This window comes from Lethenteron reissneri, chromosome 8 (assembly GCF_015708825.2).
Source record: "Lethenteron reissneri isolate LAM-NWPU_2019-01 chromosome 8, ASM1570882v1, whole genome shotgun sequence".
Lineage (NCBI taxonomy): Eukaryota > Metazoa > Chordata > Hyperoartia > Petromyzontiformes > Petromyzontidae > Lethenteron > Lethenteron reissneri.
Genome location: NC_083786.1, coordinates 574947 through 601055, shown reverse-complemented (window position 1 = coordinate 601055; position 26109 = coordinate 574947). Strand labels below are relative to the sequence as shown.

The following is a 26109-nucleotide window of genomic DNA, read 5'->3' as shown; positions in this document are numbered from 1 at the left end:
ATGGGGCTGCACTTGTGCGTGTTAATGTTGTTGGTGGGAGCGATGTTGGATGAGGCGGCGTCGGAACTCCCAATTCCGCACCAGGTGAGTCCTGCTGCTGGTCACCACCAGCGGTCGCAAATGCGCGAGTGTCTGAAAAGTTAAATATTCTACCATTGGAACCTCAATTTGCCAGTAGCAAAATATGATAATTGGTTGTTTACCCTTTTATCTGGAAACAAAACTGACACCTTTTTTTTTAAACAAAACATTGTAGCCTGGAATGAGAGAATGCGGCCGTGGAACGATTCAACAAGGACGCACGGCTGTCAACCCACACGATTTACCCCCCCCCCCCCCTATGTTCTTGTACAGGGAAATTGAGTTTTCAGGTCCATACGGTGTATAGCCGTTTCAATACGGGCAAAATAAATGTCAATTTGTTTGTGTTTCTCCCTTGTGATGGGACTCTGTAGGATGAACGTTTAGATTTATAAGGGACACGGGGTGACCATTGATGTCTGAATTGGTGTGTAATAATAAGGTAGGGGCACTTATGAGGGGTTGACAGGTATGAGGACGTGCCCAGTCACTGAAGCTCTGGTGCGCATTCTAAAGTTGGGGTACCTCCCGATTGTTACGGTGTGAAGGAAGTTCAACATTACATTCGTGCCGAGAGTAAGTTAAGTCTGCATTTAATATGCGCTGTTGATTCTTGTTGATTGCATGGTTGAGTGTGTTTTATTTGTACCCTGTATAGTGAAATGCTTCAATCGGCATTACAAGCTTCAATTATAATGTTTTAACAACATATGTATTCATGATATATGTGCATTACAAGACGATTTGATTTGATATCGTTTGAGATGCAGATTGATGCATCAGATGTGACACATGTGTCGTTAAAATCGATTGTGATTACTGGCGAAACGTCGGAATCAGATTGTAAATGTGGCTTGGCTCTTCAACACACCGGTGTGCTGTACTAGTGTAGTGACACAGCGCCGACTGCTGTACAGCAGCAACTGCAGTGAAAACTTAGCGCACACGCTGTTGAGCATATACACGGTTGTGTCAGCAGGGCGGAGGAACTGGGGAAAGGGTCACGGTAGACCTCTAGAAGGGGGGCGCGGCTAGGGCAGAGCCAAGCCGCACCGAGCCAAGTCGCGCCGAGGGGAATAAAAGCAGCGGAGAGCGAGAGCTCTGGGTTGCCGGTTCTGGGAGTGGACTCGTCTCGTCGTCGCTGTCGTCGCCGCCTTCATCGCTGCCGCGTTCGCCCGATCATTGCGCGGCCAAACAGTAGTTGGCTGTCGATGCCGTCGGTGCAACGCAGACAGGGTCGTGTCTGGGCCGGGCCGTACGGTAGCGTGGTCGAGAGAGAGGAGGCCGGAGTTTGTGGTGTGAACTAACAAAAGAGAGAGGGTGCCTCCTGCGACTACCTCGTCTCTGACTGAGAGTGCGCGCCGCACGCCACACGAACACACACGCCGCGAGGGAGAAAGAAGAAGAGAGACGACACTACACTAGTAACGAATTAGCATGTTATGTTTACATGACAAACCTTACTAATTGGCTGTGTCGGGTGGTGGCGGGTTTAACAAACACATTTATAAATTTACGTGATCTAACCCAAAAAACCTGTATTATGGATGATTTTAGTCGCGAAAGCCTACGTGTTAAACTGACGCATAAAATAAGAGTGAAAATTTCATAAAACTGAGATCATCATCATAGGAAGCCAGAATACATTTATAAGGCTAAATTATATAAATAAGTATTAAGCCTGTGAGCGAAATAACAAATCCAGTAACCCGATATACAAATGAGTCATGATTTATGGAAATTTAAAATAATATCCCAGAAGAGAATGCATTTAAATAAATCTAAACAGACGGAGAAGTTACAGCAGTGATGGTTTGTTCCAGACAATAGGGGCGCATCTTATCGTCACGAAGCGGTTGATGTGACGATGGGAACTTGAGAAAGCAGCGTTCTTCACGTGTCTGGGAGACCAATGGGACATGAGGCAATATATATTCATCACAGGCCGTGGGAAGTGGTCCACGGAACATTTTCAGACGAAACTTTTTTTCGTGATTAATTGACAGTGGTCCTCAGGCTCACGATGGTTGGGAACTACTGCACTACACAGACGAGCGCCACCGTTGCGAGATGTTAACTAGCTCGCCTGGCATACATGGTCATGAGTTCGATCCCGACCCTTGACGCCTGCTGTATAGTTGGAGTTTGTATGTTCTCCCCGTGGTCGCGTATATTTTTCTTCAGTTTTCCCCTCCACATTTAGAAACATGCGTTTAGAGTATTTGGCTGCTATAAATTGCCATGGCCTGCTCACTTCTGAAAAAGAGCCGTATAGCTCAGTGGCCCTTACCTGGTAAAAAACATAGTTAAAATAGCTTAAGAGGAGTGTGCACGTATTATCAAGTATTATTTTGAATGCCCTCGGATCTCGGTTAATTATGGGTAAGGCCCATTGATCTCAGCAGCTTTTTCCCCCCAATGACGGTCCTGTAGCACGTGATGTTGTGGCTTGTGGTATAGAGGCACCACAAGACGCGATGCTGGCTCCCAACATTACTTACACCTCTCCCGCGCTCTGCCGCCTTCTCCTCTGGCAAGACAACTTAATCGCAGTAAACAACAAAGTTAAATATAAACAGATTACTCACAAACAACTTTAAACGTTGCGCACCTAAGTAACAGGAGGGAACACCATCCTAATGCTTCCATTTATAAAAACACTAGCTTTGCTACCCGGTTTCGCCCGGGACTTGGATTCACCACACCCGGCCGCCTTTGTCTCCCCAGTGGCGATGTTCACACACCACACCAGTTACTCATTTGAGGCTGAGTCGACCTAGGGGAGGCCCAGGACCAGTTCAAATAATCGTCACCGGTGGTGGCCGTGAGCGCGAATCAAACTGGAGTCGCCGGGTTCGTCGCGCAGCGCGCGAAGCACTACGCATGCGAAGGTGACATGACAGATGTGACGTCACAGCTCACTTACCGTGCAAAAAATATATACATTATTGCGCCCCCCCCCCAAATACCAAAGTCTATTTTTATAATTTTTGCATGGTATACAGTCTGGAAAGTACCCACATGGCAAATTTCAAGTTCGTTGCATGTCGAGAAGTACGCTAAACATTTTGAACAGACACACATATTCACACATATTCACACATTTCCCTTTTATACATATAGATTATTAACATTATTTTTCAAACTTCAACACTTTAATAGCCACTTAATATCCCACCAGTTCTTCAGAGAAGTGTGACTGTATGCTGTGAGCACCACGCAAATGGAACAGGGGTGGACTACCCGGTAATGCTGATGTGACCTCGAACAGGGGATTATTTTTCCCCTGTCCGTATCTAGGTACATAATCCCCGAGGTGGCGTGGTTTGTGCACTGGCCCTCCAGCTCACATCGTGGTCGTTACAGGAGCCTTCTCAGTGTGGGACCGAGACATTCTTGCTGCCATCGCCTCTGTCAGTGGGCTGGACAGCTGCTAACGAAACGAGAACCTGCCTCGCAGAGCAGCCATCGTAGTGAACACTTTGCCTGGGCTTCCAACGCGTACCAGTGTCCTTTACTGGGATCGTGTGTTGAAACGGCAGGGTTGGTGCAGGTGCGTTGTCAGGTACCGTCACCTCTGGTGGGTCACTTTGGGGTTGGGGCTACCCCCGAGGTGCCAGTGGCACGACCGAGGAGTCGTGAGCATTGTACTTGGAGAGTCGCAGGCCCCGTCTCTTATCAGTGGAACTTTTTTTGTCCATCGCGTTCCACAATGTAGGACCTTGGAAAATGACGGTGACCTGCCATGGTTGCCCGCATTGAATGCTTGTTTTCCGGGCAATGGTGCCACCATGGACTGGGTCCCCTGTGAGGAGACCCTGCATTTCCTTCCCGCTCCTCCTCTCATGATGCATTCGCTATTTTGTTTCCCTTTTCCTTGGTCTAGCCTGCGGCGCAGATCTGCTAAGTCATAGACTACTGGCCGCAGAAGCTCTCTGGCAGCTGTACGTAGATTCCGTGACCCGCGGGCCACATGCAGATAATAGGTTGCAGCTCTAAAGTTGTGTTTTTGTCTCATTGGTTCTGAGGTCTAGGAGGGCCAATTGTTTATTTGCACACTTGGTCCTGAGTCACTATGACCGTGTGAATGTCTCTATCCGCGAGGTTGATGATGAATGTGACGTCCAATGGTTGATCCGAAAATCTCGGCAGAAGTCTGCAAATTTTTCGGGAGGTGAACTGGGTTGCGTTATCTGTTCACAGCTTTTTGGGATATTCCATGAAAAACAGAATTGGGCTTTCAGATCATTGATGGTGAGCAATTGATGTGAGGCCGTCGAGGTGGTTCGCCACTATGAACCTTTGAGAAGTAGTTGAAGGTTACAAGGTAGTTGCCAGTCTTGCCACGCCAAAACATGATCTGATGCAACTTAGACCCGCGGCAGGTCTGGTGTCTTTATTGGTCGTAGCGTTTCGCGTTGCTGCTGAGCCTGAAACTCGTTGGGCCCTCGGCTAATCGCTGATAGCGGCCTCCATCTGGGCCACGATCTTGGGCCAGAACAGAAATGTTCCTGGCCCATAGCTTGTACTTCACTATCGCCAGGTGCGAGGCATGGATCTGCATTCGCATTGGCTGACCTCACTGAGAGTGGCACTACGATTTTCGTGCCCTTGTAGATTTATTCTGTCACAGACAGCTCGTCACGGAAGAGCAAGAATGCTGTAGAGCACCTACGATTACGTGTCAGGCCACTCTCTGATTATCGTGGCGTGCAGCTCATGTATCTCCTGCGCTATATGCCTGTTGTAAATGCACCATAGGGGGATGGGGTTCACTCTGATGTAGTCCATGATTAGTGCTAGCTCAATTGTCTGGCACTGCTTCTGGTAGGTTTTCCCGGCTGAGTGCATCAGCGATTGTGAATTTCTGACCCTGGCTTGGATGTCACCGACAAGTCATATTGCTGCAGTCGGAGTAGCGAGATTAAGTGGTTTAAAATATATATAATGAACTTCAATAATTTGTGGGCACTTTCCTCTGTGACTGGCCTGCTGAAGATGTAGTCACGCAATGTCTAAGGTAAAGCAACAGGGCGACCACCCCGGAGAAGTGCTGCCCCAAAAGGGAAAACTCTTCGCGTCGCACAACAAAATTAAGATTAGACATTTGGTCGTTCGTCCGGGGTTGCAGTCGGAATCAGCACCCGGCCTTGTTGAGGCTTGTCCCAGTGGAACTCCACCATCACAGGCCCCAGCGCAGCGGGGCCATCCACCTCGCTCATGTTGTGCAGAAACTCGTCAAGTGTTGTACAGCGTTGGGGTAAAGAGAGACGCAAAGTCCACTTCATACTTCGCTTGTGGGAATCTCTATGTCAGTGGTTCTTCACCTTAATTAAACAAAGTATTTGTCCTTACCTGCCCATGCTGAATTTTTTTCGATGATCTTATAAAATAATCTGGCCATGTCTCGCACCCAGAGAAAGGGCATCTTCCACCCCCAGGGGATGCGTGCACCCCAGGTTAAGAAGAACCACTGTTCTAGGTTATCCACCATTAGTCCTGCACTGGTGATCGTGGCCCATGTACGTGACCTGGCACTTGACCTGGCACTTATCAAAGTTCAGCATCAGGTTGTACTTGGTTGCTGGATACTGTGCGCGTGGCTGGGTAACAACACTCCTGGCTAGGTAACAGTGCTCGTGGCTGGGTAACAACACTTGTGGCTGGATAACAGCGCGCGTATGTGGGTAACAGCGCTGTTGACTGGGGAACAGCGCGTGTGTCTGGGTTAAAAGCACTCATGGCTTGGTAACAGCGCTCGTGGCTGGGGAACGTCGCTCGTGGCTGGGAAACAGCGTGTGTGCCTGTGTAACAGCGCTCGTGACTGACGAAAAGCGCTTGTCTGTGTAATCGCACACATGAATGGGTAATAGCGTGCTTGGCTGGGTAACAGCGCTCGTGGCTGGGTAACAGCGTGCTTGGCTGGGTAACAGCCTGCGTGATTGCGTAGCAGCACATGGATCTGAACATCGAATGGCTGAGGAACAGCACTCGTGGCTGGGTAACAGCCTGCACGGCTGGGTAACAGCGCTGATGGCTGGGTAACAGAGCATTGCTCGGGAACAGCGTGTGTGGCTGGGCAACAGCACTCGTGGCTGGGCAACAGCACTCGTGGCTGGGCAACAGCACGCATATCTGGGTAAAAGCGCCTATTGCTGGATAACAGTGCGTGAGGCTGGAGAACAGCATGCGTGTCTGGTTAACAGTACTCCAGGCTCAGTAACTGTGCTCGTGGCTGGGTAACAGCGCGTTGCAAGTAGGGGTCGGCACGGTTTGGCTCAAACCACCAAACCGCGGTTTGAACCGAACCAAATCGGTTTGGTTTGGCTCTGTTTGAACTGGTTCGGTTTGGTTTGGGGCTACGAAAACCGACTCGGTTTGGCTCGGACAGGGTGGAACCGGCTCAAACTAGTTTGGTTGGTTGTAAAGGCCGAGTACAGCAATATCAAGGACATGATGACGGACATTCTCAACCAGCGCTACCCAGCGTTGACGACGGACGCGGCGTTGAAGGCGGCGCCGCGTGGCGGCATTAACATCCTCTTTGACATGGTCTACGCGCCCAACGCTCACGACGGCGCCGCCTCCGAGGTCGACCGCTTCCTGCTTGAGCCGACTCAGGACCTGAGCATGGACGTCGTCGAGTGGTGGAAGCTGTACGGCGGCAAGTACCCGCGCCTACGACGCGTGGCCCTCGACTATTTGCCTATCCCGACGTCGTCCGTGCCCTCCGAGAGAGCAAACTCGGCCGCCAAGCGCTCCTTTCTCGACCGACCAAACCTGCACAAGTGCACGTTCAAGGCCGAGATGTGTGTGCGCTCGTGGGCGCGGATGTTGCCTAGTGTTGGGGTTTCACTGCTATTGAACTACCACACTGCGTTCAAGGACATTGGGCGTGCCAAGCTTGAGGAGATGGCTGTGGACGACATCGTCGTCCAGTACTTGCTAGTGAATCTCAATATGAAGAAAGCCTGCGTAGAAATTAGCGATTAATACACTTGATATTTGTATTGAATGCGAATATTGTTTGCCGCGCATCTTTTCGGTTCAAGCCAACTCAAGAGGTTTGGTTTAGCTTAGTTTGGTTTGGTTTTGGTTTGGTTTGGTTCAGTCGTCGCTGGTTTGGTTTGGTTTGCTCAATTTGAAACCAGTTTGAGTCGGTTCAAACCGTGCCGACCCCTAGTTGCAAGGGAACAGCGTGTGTGGCTGGGGAACAGCACTCATGGCTGGGTAAGAGCGTGCGTGGCTGGGTAACGGTGTTTGTGGCTGGGTAACAGCGCATGGCTGGGGAATAGCACACCTGACTGGGGAACAGTGCGCGTGGCTGGGGGACAGTTTAGTCGTCGACTTGCTTATTGACTACATAAAAGCCTAACTCTTCATAGACTTTTAGGAGGAATGATCGACAGGGTTGGTCCTATGTTTTCCCCCTCACTCAGACTCGTTTCCCTTCAATTGGGATGACCTCTCACCAGAGGTCTTAATCTCCTTCCATTGCGTGGCATGCACGATCCGACCGATGTCTGTGTCCGCAGCATGCGTGGCTGCCCTTGCTGGCTTTTCTGCGACATGCCTCAAAAAGTCACCGTTGCTGTTGCACATCGTCAGTGGTGGAACGGTGCCCTTATTTCCAGCAAGGCTCTCGGAGTTTTGCCCGTGTGTAGTGGAGTAACGTGCGCGGGGGTTTGCAAATAGTGTGCACGCATGTGTGAGCTGCGGACAGTGAGGTCACGTCAGGGCGAATAGGTGCAGAGAGGGAGACAGAGAGAGAGAGAGCAACGAGAGCGAGGCGACCAATTAAGATGATTAGCGGTGATTGGCTGGCTGCAAATGCAAACACGGTGTAGGCGCCTTGCAGGCGGGAGATGGAGGCGATAAGCGGGGCGTAGTCGCCGCGTAAGCGGCGGCTCAACGAGGGCCACCTGAGGTCTCTTAATGAGGGAAGGAATATAAGCTGATTTGCGGGGAAGCGGAGTTGAGTTGGTTGGAGTGAAGACAGAAGATTATTACAAGAGAAGTCCGGGACCCCGCTCTCCACACCTCGTTCTCTCCAGAAGTGTTGGCTGATCCCCTGCTGGAAGCATGGGCGAGGTTGGAGGAGTGAGGGTAGACAGGCTAGCAGTAGATAGGCTAGCGGAATCCTAAGTGTGAGTGTGATCAGGCTAGCAGTAGAGACGCTAGCAGAGTGTATAGTAATATGCTAATGGAATCCTTATTGTCAGTGTGATAAGGCTAGCAGTAGAGAAGCTAGCAGAGTGTATAGCAAGATGCTAGCAGTGGAGAAGCTAGCAGAGTGCAACATAGCAGGCTAGCGGAGCGAGAGAGAGCGAGCGGAGCAGAACAGACGAGCAGCACAAGAGGAAGAGTTGCGATGGGGATACGTGGTGCTGAACGCGAGGAGTTCTGTACAAATAAAGTGACACAGGAGAAAAAAATAAGTTGTCCGTGTGAAATAACACCACTACACGTGTAGTTGACTCCTCTGCGCACGGCGTCTCGCTCACTTTGACTTCTACCATCCCACTCGCATCCTCCATGAGTTGTGATCGTCTTCACACTTCCTTGAGACATTTTTAAAAAATTTAGGCGCTATGCTGATGGTCTTGTCTAGCGCGAGCAGGCAGTCACATTTCCGCAAAGAGTGCGCCTCTCTCTAGCTTTGGTGCATGCAGGAGACAGCACAACGATTGCTTCGTGATGCATCTGGTCTTTGAGATTGCCAAATGTACGGTCTGTAATGAGGAGCAGCAGCAGCAATGTCACAAAGTTGGTCCAATTCGTTCGCCTCATTCCTGCTTTTTTTGTGATTGAAGTTTAAGGTGACTCTGATTTCATTCTTCTTTAGTGCTGTGTAATCGGAGTACTCACAGGTGGAGCTTGACTTTCATATGGGGGGCGGCGATACCAGCGGAGCAGCAGGAGAAGGACGTTGGCCCCTTGCAGCCGCCGGTTGGCGAAGGGTGGCGCAACCTCACCGGGCGCCTCGCACACCTGCTCTCCTTCGCAGCACAGCTAGTCGTCCAGCTCGGGCCCGTGGCGCCTGCCAGAGATGCTGCATCACAAGGGCAGCAGGCGGATGGCTCACTTTCTGCCGCCGTTCCAGCATGGGAAACGGCGGAGTTCCCACCCGCACAAGCGGCCGCCATTTTTCCCACCACGGGCGCGGCGCAGCAAGTGACTGCCATTTTATTGTCTGAGCGCGAAATTCTTCCCGCCAAATTAAAGTAACCATCGGCGGCTTCTGCGGGGGCGCTGTCCCAACGGAAGTGCCTGCCTCCCGACCGTGAGTTCGTGGCCGCGGGGAGCGACTGGACAGCATTTCAACGCCGCTTCAAAGCGGCTTGCACCCTGGTCGGGTGGTCCGATGCGGAGGCTATGGAGGGCTTCTTGTTGATCAAGGTTGTGTTGAATTGCCGTCGGGACAATGGTTGGCCTTTCTGAAGTCTCCGACCCGGTTGGCAAGGGCCAACGCCACAGCTCAGGCCCTGGCAAAGGAAACTGTTATGGTTCCACCAGGTGCTCAGATGTTGGTGCTGTTGCGGTTGTGGAAGCAACTGGGGTCCTTCTAACATGGCGATTCGGGGTCTCGTGTTGGTGGGTGCTCAAACCATAGTAATGGTGGAGCAGAAACCCTTTTTGCAAGTGCTAAACGTTGAGCTGGGGGCTGCGGCGGTCCAAGCCGGTACAGTTTTAGCCCACGCAATGGCCGTGCACTGTGAGGCCTGCGCAGAGGCTGCAGATATCGTTGCCGCGGTGGCGCGGGGAGACGCATCGGATGGGGCTTGGATGGACGCGTTGTGTGGGGAAAATTCTAAATTGTCCAGGGAAGATATTTTTAGCCAGGGGAAATTTAACATTGGCCACACTTCACTATTGCAACATCGCATCGACACGGGTAACGCTGCTCCAATAAGGCAGAATTCGTATAGGCTCAGTCCCAAGGAAAAGGACCATGTTCGCCAGGTAGTTGGTGAAATGTTGGCCGTGGACGTCATCTCCCTTTCTACCAATCCATGCGCTTTTGCGTCGACTTTCATAAATTTAATACAATTTCTGTGGCAGACGCGTATCCGCTTCCCCGGATGGATGACTCTTTGGACGCCTTGTCGGGTGCGCGGTTTTTCTTGACCCTTGACTTGTTGAGAAGTTTTGGCAGCTGCCCTTGGACGAAGGATCCAGGCCTAAAACTGCGTTCCAAACACCAGAAGGGTTGTTCCAATTTAACTGCCTCCCAATGGGACTTCACTCGGTTCTGGTCACATTTCAGCGGCATATGGAATTGGTCTTAGCAGGTCTTCAATGGGACTCGTGCCTCATTTACTTGGACGACGTCATTGTATTCCGGCGCATGTTTCAGGAGCATCTGCGGCGACTGCAATCAGTGTTAATCAAGGTGCGAGCGGCCAATCTCAAATTCAAACTGCAAAAGTGCCATCTCTTGCAAACATTCGTGTGGTATTTGGGCCACATTGTTAGCAAGTCCCGGGGTAGCCATGGATCCCGACAAAATGGCAAAGTCCGCAGTTTTGTCATGTTCGCATCGTATTATCGCCGGTTCGTCCCCAAGTTCACGTCCATCGCTAAGCCACTCCACACGCTCACTGCCAAAGGCCAGAGATTTTCGTGGGGGGAGGTTGAGGAGGCCGCGTTTGTTGCACTGCGCAATGGCCTCATCAACGTGCCTCCACTCGGACACCCTGATTTCTCTCTGTCCTTTGTGTTGGATAAGGACGCCAGTGACACCGGAATCAGCGCTGTACTGTCCCAGGTCATGAACGATGCAGAGAGAGTAGTGGCCTATGGGATACGTGTGCTGTCCCCCGCAGAGCAGCGTTACTGCGTGACGTGCAGAGAATTGTTGGCCATAGTGCACTTTGTGCAGCAATATATGCCGTACCTTTACGGACGAAACTTTGTCGTGTGCACGGATCACGCGGCTCTTCAATATGCCTTACGGGTTGACCAGCCTTCCGGCCAACTATCCCGCTGGTTGGAAATTTTGCAAGACTACTCCTTCATGGTCACCTACACGAAGAGTGTACAGCACTACAACGCAGATGTGCTGTCCCGGTTACCAGCGAGGGACCAGTGTGCATGTTTAATGGGTGCCGGCTGATGTAAACCATCGGCTGCGGGATTGCCGTATGCTGTAGTACCATCCGTAGATGTACGACCACCCGGGAAAACTGCTCATAGTGACAGCACAATGGGTCTCACGCACGCTGAATGGGGACACCTCCAGGTGGAGGACACCTCCTTGTTAAAGTTCGGCGTCGCATTGGGGCGAGAGGCAGTAAAAACGTGCCAGCAGGAATGGCTGTTTTTTTTCACAGGGGGGAGGGGGGGGTACACCGGCAATGGTGCGCAGTATACATTTTTTTATCGCAATAATTATTTACTTTCTCGCGATTTGCAACCCCAGTCAGAAATCTTGTGGGGTGGTGGTGCGTCAAAATAAGTTCTTGCCATGTCGAAGCAGTCGGAAAGGTGAATATTTATACGAGTGGCTGAACACGAAGAAGCGTCACTATCTGTTGGCGTATAGCAGCACCCAGCCTGATGACAATTGACTGCTCTGTGTCCCAAGCCAAATTTGACTCCACATGCCCTAGACTTGGCCGGACGGTTACTCGATTCACCGAACCAAAATCAACGGTCAATGTTGACCTTTTTTATCAAGTCTCAGTAGACTGAATAAACCTTTGATTCGCGTCAAACTTGGCGACAGGGTCAATTAAAGATTAATAAACAGATTTGCTGATACAAATGTTGATTTTCCACAATAGACTCGCACACAGTCAGAATGCAGCCCATCATTTATTTGCGCCAATAAAATAAGTACTATCTTGCAAGAATTGAGGATTGTTTAAAGTTCAAGTTTGATTTATTAGGTATAGCCCTGTGAGCCATACAGCTCTTGAGTCGGGTGCCACTGCAACAAACAAAAAATGAACAGAGAACATCTTAAAGCGACGACGCGCAACAGAAACATCCTGGATAAACCAGCAAATCTTCCAGAAAAAACAAAACACCGTATTACAACGCTATGTGCAAAAATCCCAGTGTGATGCAAGTCAAACAATAACAACCATAAGACAATTTAGATTAAATTTATCAGGCCAACTCCGCACTTCCGCAAGAAACATGGCTTAACCATATGTTTTCGAAATCACCAAAATAAAGCTATAAAACAATGTAACAACAGTAATCATAGACTCTGTGATTCAAATTTAACAATAAACAATATACAAAACATGTACGACCAAACTTGTAGCCATAGCTGGCAGCATGAAACTCCCAGTATATGATGTGTGAGTGAGTCAGTGGTAGTGTGAGTGAGTGTATGATGTGAGTCAGCGTATGATAAGTGAGTCAGTGTATGATGTGTGAGTCAGTGGTAGTGTGAGTGAGTGTATGATGTGTGAGTGAGTCAGCGTATGATGAGTGAGTGTATGATGAGTGAATCAGTGTATGATGAGTGGATGGGTCCGTGATTGTGTGAGTGAGTGTATGATGTGTGAGTGAGTCAGCGTATGATGAGTGAGTCAGTGTATGATGTGTGAGTGAATCAGTGTATGATGTGTGAGTGAGTCAGTGTAAGATGAGTGAGTGTATTACGGCATCCTCCCTGCCATCACGGCCTCCTCCACGCCATCACGGCTTCCTCAACGCCATCACGGCGTCCTCCCCGCCATCACGGCCTCCTCCACGCCATCACGGCCTCCTCCACGCTATCACGGCCTCCTCCATGCCATCACGGCCTCCTCCACGCCATCACGGGCTCCTTCTCGCCATCACGGCCTCCTCCACGCCATCACGGCCTCCTCCACGCTATCACGGCCTCCTCCATGCCATCACGGCCTCCTCCACGCCATCACGGGCTCCTTCTCGCCATCACGGCCTCCTCCACGCCATCACGGCCTCCTCCACTCCATCACGGCCTCCTCCACACCATCACGGCTTCCTCAACGCCATCACGGCCTCCTCCACGCCATCACGGCCTCCTCCACGCCATCACGGCCTCCTCCACGCCATCACGGCCTCCTCCACGCCATCACGGCCTCCTCCACTCCATCACGGCCTCCTCCACACCATCACGGCTTCCTCAACGCCATCACGGCCTCCTCCACACCATCACGGCCTCCTCCACGCCATCGCGGCCTCCTCCACGCCATCGCGGCCTCCTCCACGCCATCGCGGCCTCCTCCACGCCATCGCGGCCTCCTCCCCGCCATTGCGGCCTCCTCCACGCCATCGCGGCCTCCTCCCCGCCATCGCGGCCTCCTCCCCGCCATCGCGGCCTCCTCCCCGCCATCGCAGCCTCCTCCACGCCATCGCGGCCTCCTCCCCGCCATCGCGGCCTCCTCCACGCCATCGCGGCCTCCTCCACGCCATCGCGGCCTCCTCCACGCCATCGCGGCCTCCTCCCCGCCATCGCGGCCTCCTCCCCGCCATCGCGGCCTCCTCCCCACCATCACGGCCTCCTCCACGCCATCGCGGCCTCCTCCCCGCCATCGCGGCCTCCTCCCCGCCATCGCGGCCTCCTCCCCGCCATCGCAGCCTCCTCCACGCCATCGCAGCCTCCTTCCCGCCATCACAGCCTCCTCCACGCCATCACAACCTCCTCCACGCCATCACAGCCTCCTCCACGCCATCACAGCCTCCTCTCCGCCATCATGGCCTCCTCCACGCCATCTTTGTCCCTATCATGGAAATGGGGAATTTCCACCACTGGCTCAGGCAGAGCTGCCAGCACGATCACTGCTGCTGGTTTCTTGCTTCAAGCCGCAGTATCTACTCTGGTGGCGATGATTATGCTGTACAGGAGAACAATTTCCGACAACGAAATGTAGCAATCAGATTGCAAGATGTGGTTGTGAGAATTGTGCATCGGCTCACCGTTGAGTGAGCTTACACAATAATAATTATGTAATTGGCGTGTCAAACATTAACACACAACGTGACAAAATAATTTGTTTGGCTATGTTGGGGTGGTTTAACCGGGTATCTTCACGATACTAATTTGGCCAGATCATTACCGCGAGGCCTAAACAAAAACTCAATTATATTTTTTGGCTGCTAAAACCTATGAATAAAGGAGCAATACTTCATATATATTATTTCCATATGACCGTCCGTTTGTTACGCTCTGGATCTCCCAAAATGCTACATGGGAAAAATCATGAAACCAAAAACTGTTTCTTGGTAAAGAAATTCCTGGGAAAATTGTGGAAAGAGACTGAATATTCTCGTACATAACACATATACCTAACATTGCATTATTATTATTATTATTTAAATGAACGTGCTGAAACAAACAAACCATTTGTGAGGATCGTGTAAGGACATGTTGGAGTGGTGTATGGGCATGAAGGCCAGTGATCTTCATTGCAAGGCCCGCGGGCCACTGGCGGCCCCTGGTGCCCTTTAGTGCGGCCCCTGACGTGCGGCCCACCGACAATACACAAATGGAGAAAACTCCCCCCATCATCATCATCGTGCTGCTGTCAAACCCCAATGGTTTCAAATGTGTGGCGGCCCTCACACTGATGATGTCTTATCGGCGAAAGTGGCCCCCATTTGAAAATTGGTGAAGAACACTGATGTAGGCACACTATAACTAATTAATTAATTAATTATGGCTGGGAGACAGTTAAGCAAGAGAAAGTCAGGGGATTAGTTGGTGGGAAGGAGGAGAGGGAGGAACGTGCTACAAGGTTCCAGAACGATCTAGGTGAGAGGATATAGAATGGGAGTGTGACGTGTGCTCAGGAGTTCTTGGACAGATGGCTTCTTACAAGTGCGAATGTGTTGAAGTGTGAGGGATTTAACAAAAAATAAAGTCCTTACCCAAAGATTTCCCTATGTGGATTCCCTTTCATATGATGGAAGCTCTGGGATGTCTTCCAGTACCTGATGTAAACCCTCACCAGAAAGAGTCCATAGAAGTCAGGAAAGATGAGGAGGAGGAGGAGGAGACAGACGAGATGGAGAAGCCGGATGAGTCTGAGGATTCCCCTCGCGTTATCGGACTCCTCTAGTCACCTCTCGCTTGGATTCCCTCATCCCAGCTTCTCCGGTGCTGGGGGTGGCTAACCTCCACTCCCTGGTGGGTGCAGAAATATTGTTTACGTAACAACCAATGCAGAGGTAGCCTCCACTGTCTAGGCTGGAAGTATACTGGCCCATGTGTAGATAACTTACAAGCATTGTCGTGTTAAAAGGGGCAGAGCCGTTCTCTTCCCACCGTTTATGGACAGTGAGGTGGAGCTATGATGTGAGTGGGAGTGTGGCCGTGCTTTGTGGCTGGTCAGGTTTTTCATTATTTTTAATATTAAAGAGTTTTACTCTTAAAAGATCATCATTAGTGTGATCATTTTGGACTACACTGGTTAGTAAGATGCCGAAATAGGAAATAGACTAGCCATGTGAGGCCCCTTGTCTAACGAGTTGCATCGGGGCGACTCGGAGATGGTAGCAACAGTGAGAAGTCCCGTAGCTTCGAGCGATGACTCATGGATGGATACCATCAGCTTAGACAACCCCGAGCTGTCAAGAGGTCGAAATAATACAGCTCCGGACATTGTTCCGCAAATTTGGAGATATTTTCAGTTGGGACGCCTGTGACTTGCGGTGTACTTCGCTCATGGATCACCAACATCGATACAAGCAATGTGGCCCTTATTCGGCAAAACAATTGGAGCAGTTGTTGAGCCCCATCGAAAAGAATCACGCACATCGGGTGGTGCGTAGGATAGACATTCATTATCCTGTCCACCAACCTATATGGGAGGCCACCAGCACTTTTGTGTGGACTTCCATTGGACCAACGCATACTAGCCTTGCCCAAGTCTTGATGGCTCATTAGCTGCATTGACGGTGTCAATACCTCTTGTACCGGGTCCTGGCAGCTTCCCTTTAGCTCTTGAGTCTCAACCCAAAACGGGTGCTAGGACACTGGAAGGAGCTGTACCATTCCAATTGTTTGCCGAGATCGCTCCGGCAACGTTCCTTAAATTGATGGAGCTTGCGTTAACTGGCAAGTGTTATCTAGGGTTCAGGAAGCTAATTAATTCATCCCGCATAAGCAGCGAAAGACCGTTGCAGCAGCATTTGCATGAACCACTCTCACTTCCGTACACCGGCATCTCGAGTGGGGTGGAGGGGGACTACGGGGATGGGGTGCCGCCATTCCTTTGAGGATCACTGTCCACTTCGAACGTGGACCGCCAACTGAAGTGCGTTATTTGCTGCTGGAGTTTGCACGTCAAAGACGGGGCGATGGCGCCCAGAGTGACAGCCGTCTCCCTCGAACTGAGCTCCATCGATCGCTAGGACACTGGTCACAGATGCAATGGTGACATTTCTGATGAAGTCTAACCATCAGATACCAAGAAGACGTCTTTAGCATCACGTGTGAAAGGACTGCAGCCTATCCAAATCAGCTCCAAGCAATGTGTAGGCGTCTGCACCATACAACAAACCTGACAAAACCCAGTACAGGAAGCTAGGCTGAAGCTCAATCCCTTGCAATGCCATTTGTTTCAGTCGTCGCTGTGGCACTTGGGCCACATTACCAGTGCGGCGGGTGTCGCTATGGACCCCACAAAGACAGCGAGCATTAGGGAATGGCCCGTACCACGTCAGTATCCGATGTACATAAATTAATTGGCTTCGTGTCTTTTTACCAACGATTTGTGCCATAGCACTGCGCCTCAATGGGGGGAATCGCCATCAGTACGTTGATCCTTATCTCCTAAAGCAAATATCCATAACCCAGACACTCTTCGTCCGTCATCACCTGCATCTTCGACGTCATCGACCCTTCCGGGTGCCAAGGTGTCACCCGCTGCACACCCATCTGCTCGCCCGTCGGGTTCACTTCCTGCTGTTCCTTCTCCAAGATCAACAGAGTTGTTGTCAGAGTCCGTGCGACCATGTGAGATGTGCATGTTTTTTTGCGTTGTGCAATTTTCTGTTTTTTTCCTTTCTGTGCTCTGTGTTTCTCGCTCTCTCTCGTCGCTTTTTTGTCTGGCCACAGCGGGGTTTTATTTACTTTCTTAAAGGAGTAATGGGAGAACAGGGTAATATTATATTGTTTATCAGTTAGAAAAACAAATTACGCTTGATTAGCCAAGGGAAATTCACTCTCAAGGAAGGGGAGTGATGTAAGGGTCGTGTAAGAACAAGTTGGGGTGATGTAAGGGCATTTCAGCACAGCAGTTAACTTCCTCGCCTGGTATGCAGCAGGTCGTTGGTTCGATCCCGACCTTGATGCTTATATATTTAGAGTTTACGTGTCTCTATCCCTGTAGTCCCGTGGATTTTTCTCCAGGTTCTCCGGTTTTTCCCTCCACATTTAGAAACATGCGTTGAAGAGTATTTGGCTGCTATACATACCCATGTGATAAGCCACTTCGTTTAGCTATTATTTTTGATAGCCAGGTCGCTTCTGAAAAAGAGCTAAATATCTCAGTGGGGACCTTAACTGTTATTGTTTATATTCTTGGGTCTGTCGGTAAAGCCACGTAGATAGAAAAAATAATAACAATATCACGACGTTTCGATCGTCGTGATATATATTTTTCCTCTCCCGCTATATTTTTCACCTGATGACGATTGCTTTTGTTGCGATCTAAACGCCGTGATTTTTTTAATATCTACGTGGCTTTGCCGAAAGACACAAAGAATATGAATTCCTGCAGTCACGAAAGATTTACGTCAAAATTTAACACGTTGTTTACTTTTAAAAACGAAACACTGTTTAGTTTTTAAAAGTTTAAGTAATGTATTAAATGGCACTCGAAGGCAATTGGAAAGCAGCGGATCGGTTGTTCTAGCAACGCCCCCCGCCCCGCCCCGCCCAGTTTCCAGAACATGCTCCCTGGACAGAAACGCCCTTCTTCACTCTGCTGTCCAGATACGGAACGGCCTCACTGAACACATTGTTGGCGAAGTCACTGATTCTGGTCTTCAGACCTTCAAATGCCGAGCACACACATAGGCATCTCCTAACTTCACCACACGCCTTGTAGGGACCGAGTTTTTGAGCTGCAGTGAACCAATGATTATGCCGATAAGATGTACTCATGTATGATACGGTGATTGTTCACAATTGAAGGCAATACTAAAACAGAGCTACTGGAAGATTGCACAAAGATGGAGTATATATAAGTGGGGTGGGTGGCGTGCTCGGGGTTCTTGGAGAGAGATGGCTTCCTTGTGAGTGTAAATGTGCTGTAGTGTGAACCTGATTCTCACCACCACCCGGCTCAAAATAATTCTCTCATAAAAAACACTATACCACAGAGCTCATTGCATCTCTGACCAACACCACCTGACCAGTGAATTGAAACATGTATATCTGGCCCTCAAGATGAACGGATACTCTGACCGTACTATCCTCCAAGCTGTTTCTCCCACCATACAGAAACAACCACCTGAAACTCCAATCAAAACCATCACGTTGCCATACATAGCAGGCATGACTAAAAATATCTCCAAAATTCTAAACAAACATAAGATCCAGGTCCGATTAAGTACAGTACATAAAACCATGTAAAAAAGATTTAACTGCGCATATTTGTACCATCTTATTTGACAGGTACTAGTCTATTTTACCGAGTTGTTGACATCTGTTGGGGCCGCTGGCCCCCGAGGCCTCTCCCTGCTGGGTGCCGGCTGCAGGGGTCCCGCCGTCTCCCGATCCCTTGCTGGTGTGCGAACAGCTGCTGCCGCCGCTGGGCTCATCGCTCACGGGATAAGGGCTGTCGCCCGACGGCTCCCCTCCTTGGGTCGCACCCCCGCGAGTTCGCGAGAGGGGCATGGCTCGTCGCCGACTCACGGTCGCCTGTAGAAACTTCGTTGCCTCTCCGCCAATCAAACGCGACGCCTCCCCTCACACAGCCCCGGGCAGCAATCACACGCTCTGAACGTGGGGTCAGGGGTCGGAGGGCGAATGACGTCGCTCGCGTCTGCGTTGCCGATTGGGGTTTTCGTTACGGGGGGTTTAAAGGGCTGCGAGACTGGCGTTCGCAAGGGGGGTTAGTCCGTACACGGTGCGGGGTCCGCAGCAGCAAGAGGGAGCGCACACCCGTGGAGCACTGACTACACACGCTCGTCGAAACCACACGAGGCTGTGATTAGTTATTAATGATTTATTACCGGCCGACTGTGATTCACTGTTGAGTCAGTAAGGATCGGCAAGGCAGGCCTACACTTTCGCCCGAGGGTCTGTACCTGATTTATCTAATTTGATGGGCTCTAAGCGGTGTTGGTTTCCTTAGACTCAATCCTAACACTCTCTTTCCTCTTACTCACAGTTAGATGCGTACGGCGCTCCAGTGGTCTCGTCCTCGCTGCTCACCTCGACGCGTCTCACGGACGTTCGAGTGGCCGAACTGGAGACCGTCCCAAGGGCTGACCTTAGGAGCAAGAGCGCTTTACCTTTCTGCGCCCCCCTTTTATGGCTAACCCACATCAAAGAAAACCGCCGCCGACCCGAGGGTCTTCTCGGCCAATCAGGTCGCTGTGCTTGCTCAGCCGCACTCCCGGTTTCCCTAACAAAGGGCCCGCCGCGGACTGCGGCGCCGGCGGCGGTCCACGAGCGCCTTTGCTATGCTAATCAGCCGCGGTTTCCGTAACAAAAGGCCCGCCACTGGCTGCTGCGCGGCGGCGATCCACGAGCACATCTGCTATGCTAATCAACCGCCCACCGTGGTTTCTCCCTTCGTTCGTGGCTGCGCCCCCCTGCTTGCCTTGCCGATCCGTGTGTGGGGGTGCGTTTAACCGTGGTGGCTGGATAGCCCCCGCCGTGACCATGTAATCTCAACTCAGGTCGCAGCGCCGCGGTGCGAATTAGCATCGGGGGAGATCGCCCAATTCCCTGGCCGCAGGAAACCGTGAAGATTATCCCTATCAGGGCTTCCGGGTGAAAACCTGTTGGCCAGGTGACCTCCCCTCGGAGCTCTATGGGGGGGAAATGTGTGAGGGTGTGTTTATGTGGGGGGCGGTGAGGGGGAAGCGGGGTCAGCCCCGTCACTTGGTGGTGGCGAGGTCGTAGATGGGGCGCCCGCCGAGCGGCTTCGCGGCGGCGGCATCACACATCCCCAGCGTTTAACAGTGCTGCTATATTTTGGTTTTGGATGCCAACATCGGCCGTAATTCTTGCGAAGGTGCTTAACCTGTACCTTCCTTTCTAGCCCCGCCCACCTCCCCCCCACCCTCCCAGTCCCTGACTGACACATTTAGATAAGCTCTTCCCCCCTCCCCTTAACCAGTATATAAGATATTGTCTCTTGGATTTCCCTTAATTTGATACAGTACATTTGGCTGTAACGGTCCCACCTGAAGACGGAGACTTGTGTTGCCTCTGAAACGTCGTAACTTAATGTAGTTATTTTCATTTTTTTTTATTATTATTTTATTATTCTTTTTTTACCTACGTGACTTTACCGAATAAACCTAAGAGTATAAGATCATCACTAGTTCGAATTATCGAACCAATCAAACGACTCTCCCTGAAACCCTCGGCTGCGAGACCTCCCAGATTCTATGGACTTCCAAAGATCCATAAAGAATGTACCCCACTACGGCCCATCGTGTCCACGATCAACTCACCTACCTACAAACTAGCCCGTTTTCTATCGGATACTCTGCTTCCCTTCACTGGCAAGACCACCTCAGCAGTACTCTTAACTCAACTCACTTAGTCTCTCTAGTCAAGGACATTGTACTATCTCCTGATGTCCTCGTCAGCTTTGATGTGGTCTCTCTATTCACCAAGGTTCCAGTGCCTGACACCATAACAATAATTGAAGACTTAGTTCAACATGGACTGAACCCTGATGTCCCTGCGCTGGTTAGGCACTGCCTCACCAACACGTACTTCACCTGGAATGGTACCTTCTACAAACAAAATGAGGGCACCCCTATGGTTTCCCCCTTGTCACCAGTGATAGCCAATGAACCAATTTCTCGACCACATCAACTCCATACACCCATCCATCAAATTCACCATGGAAGTGGAGAAGGATGGCAAGCTACCATTCCTGGATGTTCTGTTTGAGAGGAGGCCCAATGGCTCTTTGGGACATTCTGTCTACAGGAAGCCCAACCACAAATATTCCTACTTGAAGCCTGATTCCCACCACCATCCGGCACAAAAGAATTCCCTCATCAAAACACTATACCATAGGCCCCACTGCATCTCTGACCAACACCACCTGGGCAGTGAATTGGAACATGTACATCTGCCCTCAAGATGAATGGATACTCGGACCGTGCTATCCGCCAAGCTGTTTCTCCCACCGTGGAGAAACAACCCCTTGAGACTCCGATCAAAATCATTACGTTGCCATACATAGCAGGCGTGACCAACAAGATTTCCAAAATCCTAAACAAACACAAGATCCAGGTCCGATTCAGTACAGTACACAAAATCCGTGATCTGATCCCATCGGTAAAGGATGTCATTCCTGACTTACAATACCCTGGTGTGTACAAACTGACTTGCACCTGGGGTGATTGTTATATCGGGGAAACGAAACGACATATTTCTGACCGCATTCGCGAGCACAAGTCGGATTTAAAACACGGTCGGACGAATTCTTCGGCCGTAGCTGACCACTGTTATAACACTGCGGGTTCGCATGACATTGTGTTCTCCGATACCAAGGTACTCTGCCAGCCTCCTGGATACTACCAAAGATTTGTCCATGAAGCCATCCAGATACACAAACATAGACATAACTTCAACCGAGAGGATGGTTTCAAATTCAAGTTAAACGTTAACTGCTTTATAGTTTTACAGTCATATCCATATTTCCATTATTTTACTCCCAGCTTTATACACTACCATCACTCAGAAATTTGACGTACAGTGTTTTAATAGTGCCCAATACTCCCCCCTCCCCCCATAGCATTATGCCCAGAAGCATTATGCCCAGGAGCCCAGGAGCCTCTATAGTATCCGCATCCCAATGCTCGGTCCGCCCTGGCTGCTTCACATTTCTCTTACACTTACCCTTATCCTTATCTTATCTGTTAATCAGCTAATACCCCCCCTCCCCCCGACTCCTTGGCTCCTCCCCCTTCGCTTACCCCATATAATCGCGTGTATCTAAACAGCTCTCTTTATTCACTACAGTGATTTTGCTGTGGCGTGTTCCACCTGAAGACGGAGGCTTGTGTTGCTTCCGAAACGTCGTGATTTAATTGAGTTGTTTTCATTTATTATATTTTTTACCTACGTGACTTTACCGAAAAAACCAAAGCGTATGAATTCTTGCAGTCACGAAAGCTTATAATCTAGAAGAAGCATGTAATGTAGTTAACAGGTATACGTGTACTGTAGATGTAAGCCTAAAAGTAAAGCTGAAAATAAAGAAAAGGGTTAATTGTGATGCAGAAACTCCTAACTTTCTGAGAGTCGTTCTGATAATTAAACTTTCTCGCCAAGAAAGACATCACCTTTGATCTGCTCATTTTCCCTCGATTCGCTACCACTTCATGTGTGACCCCGCAATGAGTCGTGTGACCCCGCAATCAGCCGTGTGACCCCACGGTGAGCCATGTGACCCCACAGTGAGCTGCGTGACCCCATGGTGAGCCGAGTGACCCCGCAATGAGCCGTGTGACCCCGCAATCAATCCGTGTGACCCTACGGTGAGCCATGTGACCCCACAGTGAGCCGTGTGACCCCACGATGAGCCGTGTGACCCCGCGGTGAGCCGTATGACCCCACGGTGAGCCATGTGACCCCGCAATGAACCGTGTGATCCCGCAGTGAGCCGTGTGACCCCGCGGTGAGCCGTGTGACCCCACAGTGAGCCGTCTGACCCTGTGATCGGCTTCCATGGGAGATGAGATTTAGACGGCGTGTGTGCTCTCTTACGGCAATGGAAGGTTGTTCTTATGTGGTTGTCGTCACAGTGATGATGATTATTAAAAACTCGTTATGTTTGTGGTTGTAATGCAGTCTCGGTTATATTTATTTATACTGTGGTCGGGGTTATGATGTGGTTATACTGTGGTTATGGTTACAATGGTTGTGGTTATAATGTGGCTGTTGTAGTTATGTGGATTTTGTGTTTATAATATCGTGGTTATGTTGTGGTTTCAATTGTGGTTATAATGTGCCTCTTGTGGTTATACTGTGGTTATATTCTGGCTGTTGTGGTTATATGCTTGAAGTTATAATGTGGTTCTGGTTCCAATGTGGTGATGGTTATAACTTGGAAGTCCCACCCAAGTGCGTGGGAGTTCTAAACATCTATCACCCCCCCCCCCTCGTCCTTATTGAATCGTCGCGCGGTGCAGCAGTCGTGTACAAGGCGCTATGTGTGCGCACACAGACTCATAATGTCAGCAGCGGTGGTGGTGGTGGATAGATCTAAAGTTAAATCACTTTTGCATACAGCTGCTGCTTTGCGGGATTTGTACGTGTTTAAATAGCAACGCTGAATTAAAAAAATGTGACTATTAATAGCACTCCACCCTTTGGCGTAAGTGTCCTTAAGCCTCAACAGCAGGCTTGCTGCTGGAGTCATCGATGCGTTTGTAACTATCTGGTGTCCATTCCTTATCACAATTATGTAAACTTCAGTGTTCCATAAGTTGATTATAGGGATTTCCACCTATTCCACGATAAACAAAAACCCGAGATATATCTCAGCCGTGGTCTATTATATTATAAAAACTGTGCGGTCTACTGTAATAAATGTTCACATGATGCAAAGTAGCAGATCCGCCGAGCCCAATCAATTCCTGCCACACGAACGCCGATCAATCCAGATTCCGGCATTCTCCGGGTCAAACGTAGACAGGTGGCATCCCGAATTTATTCGCTGAGTTCACCGTTGGAAAATTGTAATATTTAAACACATCTGTGCATAGTTGTGTGAATGTGTGAGTGTCAGAGTTACAGCACGCTGTTATGAGGCTGTTTCTGCGGCCGTGGGACTGTGGTGAGCAGGGGACGTGCTTAGCGGATTGCAAATGAGCCGGTGACATTAATGGCTCCATTATTCACGTGGGAGAGAGTTACATTTGATGATGTTAGAATTTGTCTTATTCTGGGAATCGTGACTCTTGATATAGTTGAGCCCCATCACCTAATCACTGCACATCAACTTTGCTTGACCAGCAAAGCAACTAACGTCACCTACCCAACCTTAGTCTACCACATGGGTCCCTAACTCACAAATTACTCATGATCAAATAAATGCACTGCAGCACGTTGCCTTTATGGGTGTCAAATTATGAACGCCCAATGTTGCGCTAGCATTTGTGGTAGCCAGGTCTCTTCTGAAAAATAGCTACATAGCTCAGTGGGCCTTACTTGGTTAAAATAAATAAAATATAGTTTATAGTTTAGTTCATGTGCTGTGTATCCTTTACGTGCACAACACGCTGGATGCAAAACAACGCAGGCCACCTGGCTTACAGGCACTCAGAAGTGTGATGACCTCTCCTTGCCAACAATTGAGCCCCGTTGCATTGGAAACACAAATTAACATCGCTTGGACATGCATTTTCCATCGTCATGTCACTCTACGCTTGTCTTTCCCCCACATTCCCACCCACCCCTCTAACCCTCCTCCCCCCCAAAAAATATTCCTCAGAAGCAGATGGATCCCGTGATCCCTCCAAGGATACTGCGTGGCAAAATAAACTCCTCAATCAAAGGCGATGGATCTAAAAGTGAATATGGAATCGGTCCAAGCGAAACACAAGCACACATCTTGCGCTCAGCGGTTAAACGAGGAACGATTGCAAGTGATACACAGGCTCCAGTCTTCACCGTGGAACTCAGGAACAAAATGAACCGTGCAACACAAATCCCAACATTGGCCGCAGGAAGAGACGGTATCAAAATGAGTACTAAACCATCCTCTCCTCAAGCTACTGCATTCAATTTCACCTCCAAACCAGTGAAATCTGGAATGCCTCCCAAATTTACGAATGTTTCTGCCAAAGCAAATCTTCACAAAGGCGTAAATGATACCACTCGAGCCTCTGTGTATAAAACACCTCTGAGGGCGTTATTAAACAGCGGAGGCTTTCACGCATTGGCCGCATCTCACCGGTCACCCAAGGCCAATGAATTCGAGGTGGCAGACATAGACACAAAATTCAAAATCTCCAAACACAAAGATGAATACGAGCGCCCCATTATAGCAAACGATCACGGGGCTCACGGCGAGAAGGAATATGCTGGCAAATCTAATCAAAAGGCAACGTCTCGGAGCGACGCTCGCCCTTTGGCAGCGGCTTCGCGCGTGCCGGTGCTTGGAGGTGGCGGCAGGGGGCGCCAGCGCTCCGCTGAGCGGCCGCTCCACGCGGATCGCGAGAGCAGCCAGGGCCCCAGCCACGACCCGACGCTGCACTGGTCCCAGCTCATCTTGGATTTCCTGAAATACCAACGGCGCTTTCGCGGCCGAACCCGCAAAGGGTCGCGGATGGACGGCGGCGGGCGGTTGGGCCGACGCCACGAGGAGCCCGACGGCACAGCGCGCCGGCAGCTCGGCGGCCCGGGCGGCCACGCGGTGGTGTCGCGAGCGTCGCTTCGACGGCGAGAGCACGAGGCGAGCTGGGAGCGCACCGCCTTGCCGAGGCAAGCGTCGAGGGAAATCGGCCGCGTGAATCGCAGGGCGCTGCAGGAGGACCGGAAAGCGCGCAAGAAAGGTCGGGAGGCCAGAAAGGGGCGAAACGGTTGCTTTGGGTTGAAGATCGACCGCATCGGAACGTCGACACGACTCGGATGCTAAGTCCATGCGGCACGTTCTCAATATGGTGGATTACATCCCGTTTGGATCCATTTCCGCGTAAACTAATTGGGAAACTCTTAGATGTTTTGTTTTTGTTGCAAGGCTATACTGTATAGGATAAACTAACCATTTACTCTGAAGCATGCAATTAATCTGCCTTGATTGAAGACTCAGAGTTGAGGATCGAAACCTAATTGACTTTTTTTGTAATCATCTACTGAAACTGGATTCAGCAACTAAAGCAACATGACAAAAGCCA

General features: G+C 50.3%; 1 protein-coding gene across 1 annotated transcript; it reads left to right on the top strand.

Annotated features, from left to right (window-relative positions):
• LOC133361647 (uncharacterized) lies at positions 1-25850 on the top strand. The gene is made up of 2 exons (XM_061580630.1): positions 1-84; positions 24705-25850. Exons 1-2 carry the CDS (start codon positions 1-3, stop codon positions 25848-25850), a joined length of 1230 nt encoding a protein of 409 aa, XP_061436614.1.
• The last annotated feature ends 259 nt before the right edge of the window (positions 25851-26109 follow it).

What these genes read in the sequence shown, in the direction of transcription:
- LOC133361647 (XM_061580630.1), top strand. Translation starts at nt 1, where the DNA reads ATGGGGCTGCACTTGTGCGTGTTAATGTTGTTGGTGGGAGCGATGTTG. An exon ending in AACTCCCAATTCCGCACCAG is followed by an intron (nt 85 to 24,704) that starts GTGAGTCCTGCT and finishes AATATTCCTCAG; the next exon opens with AAGCAGATGGATCCCGTGAT.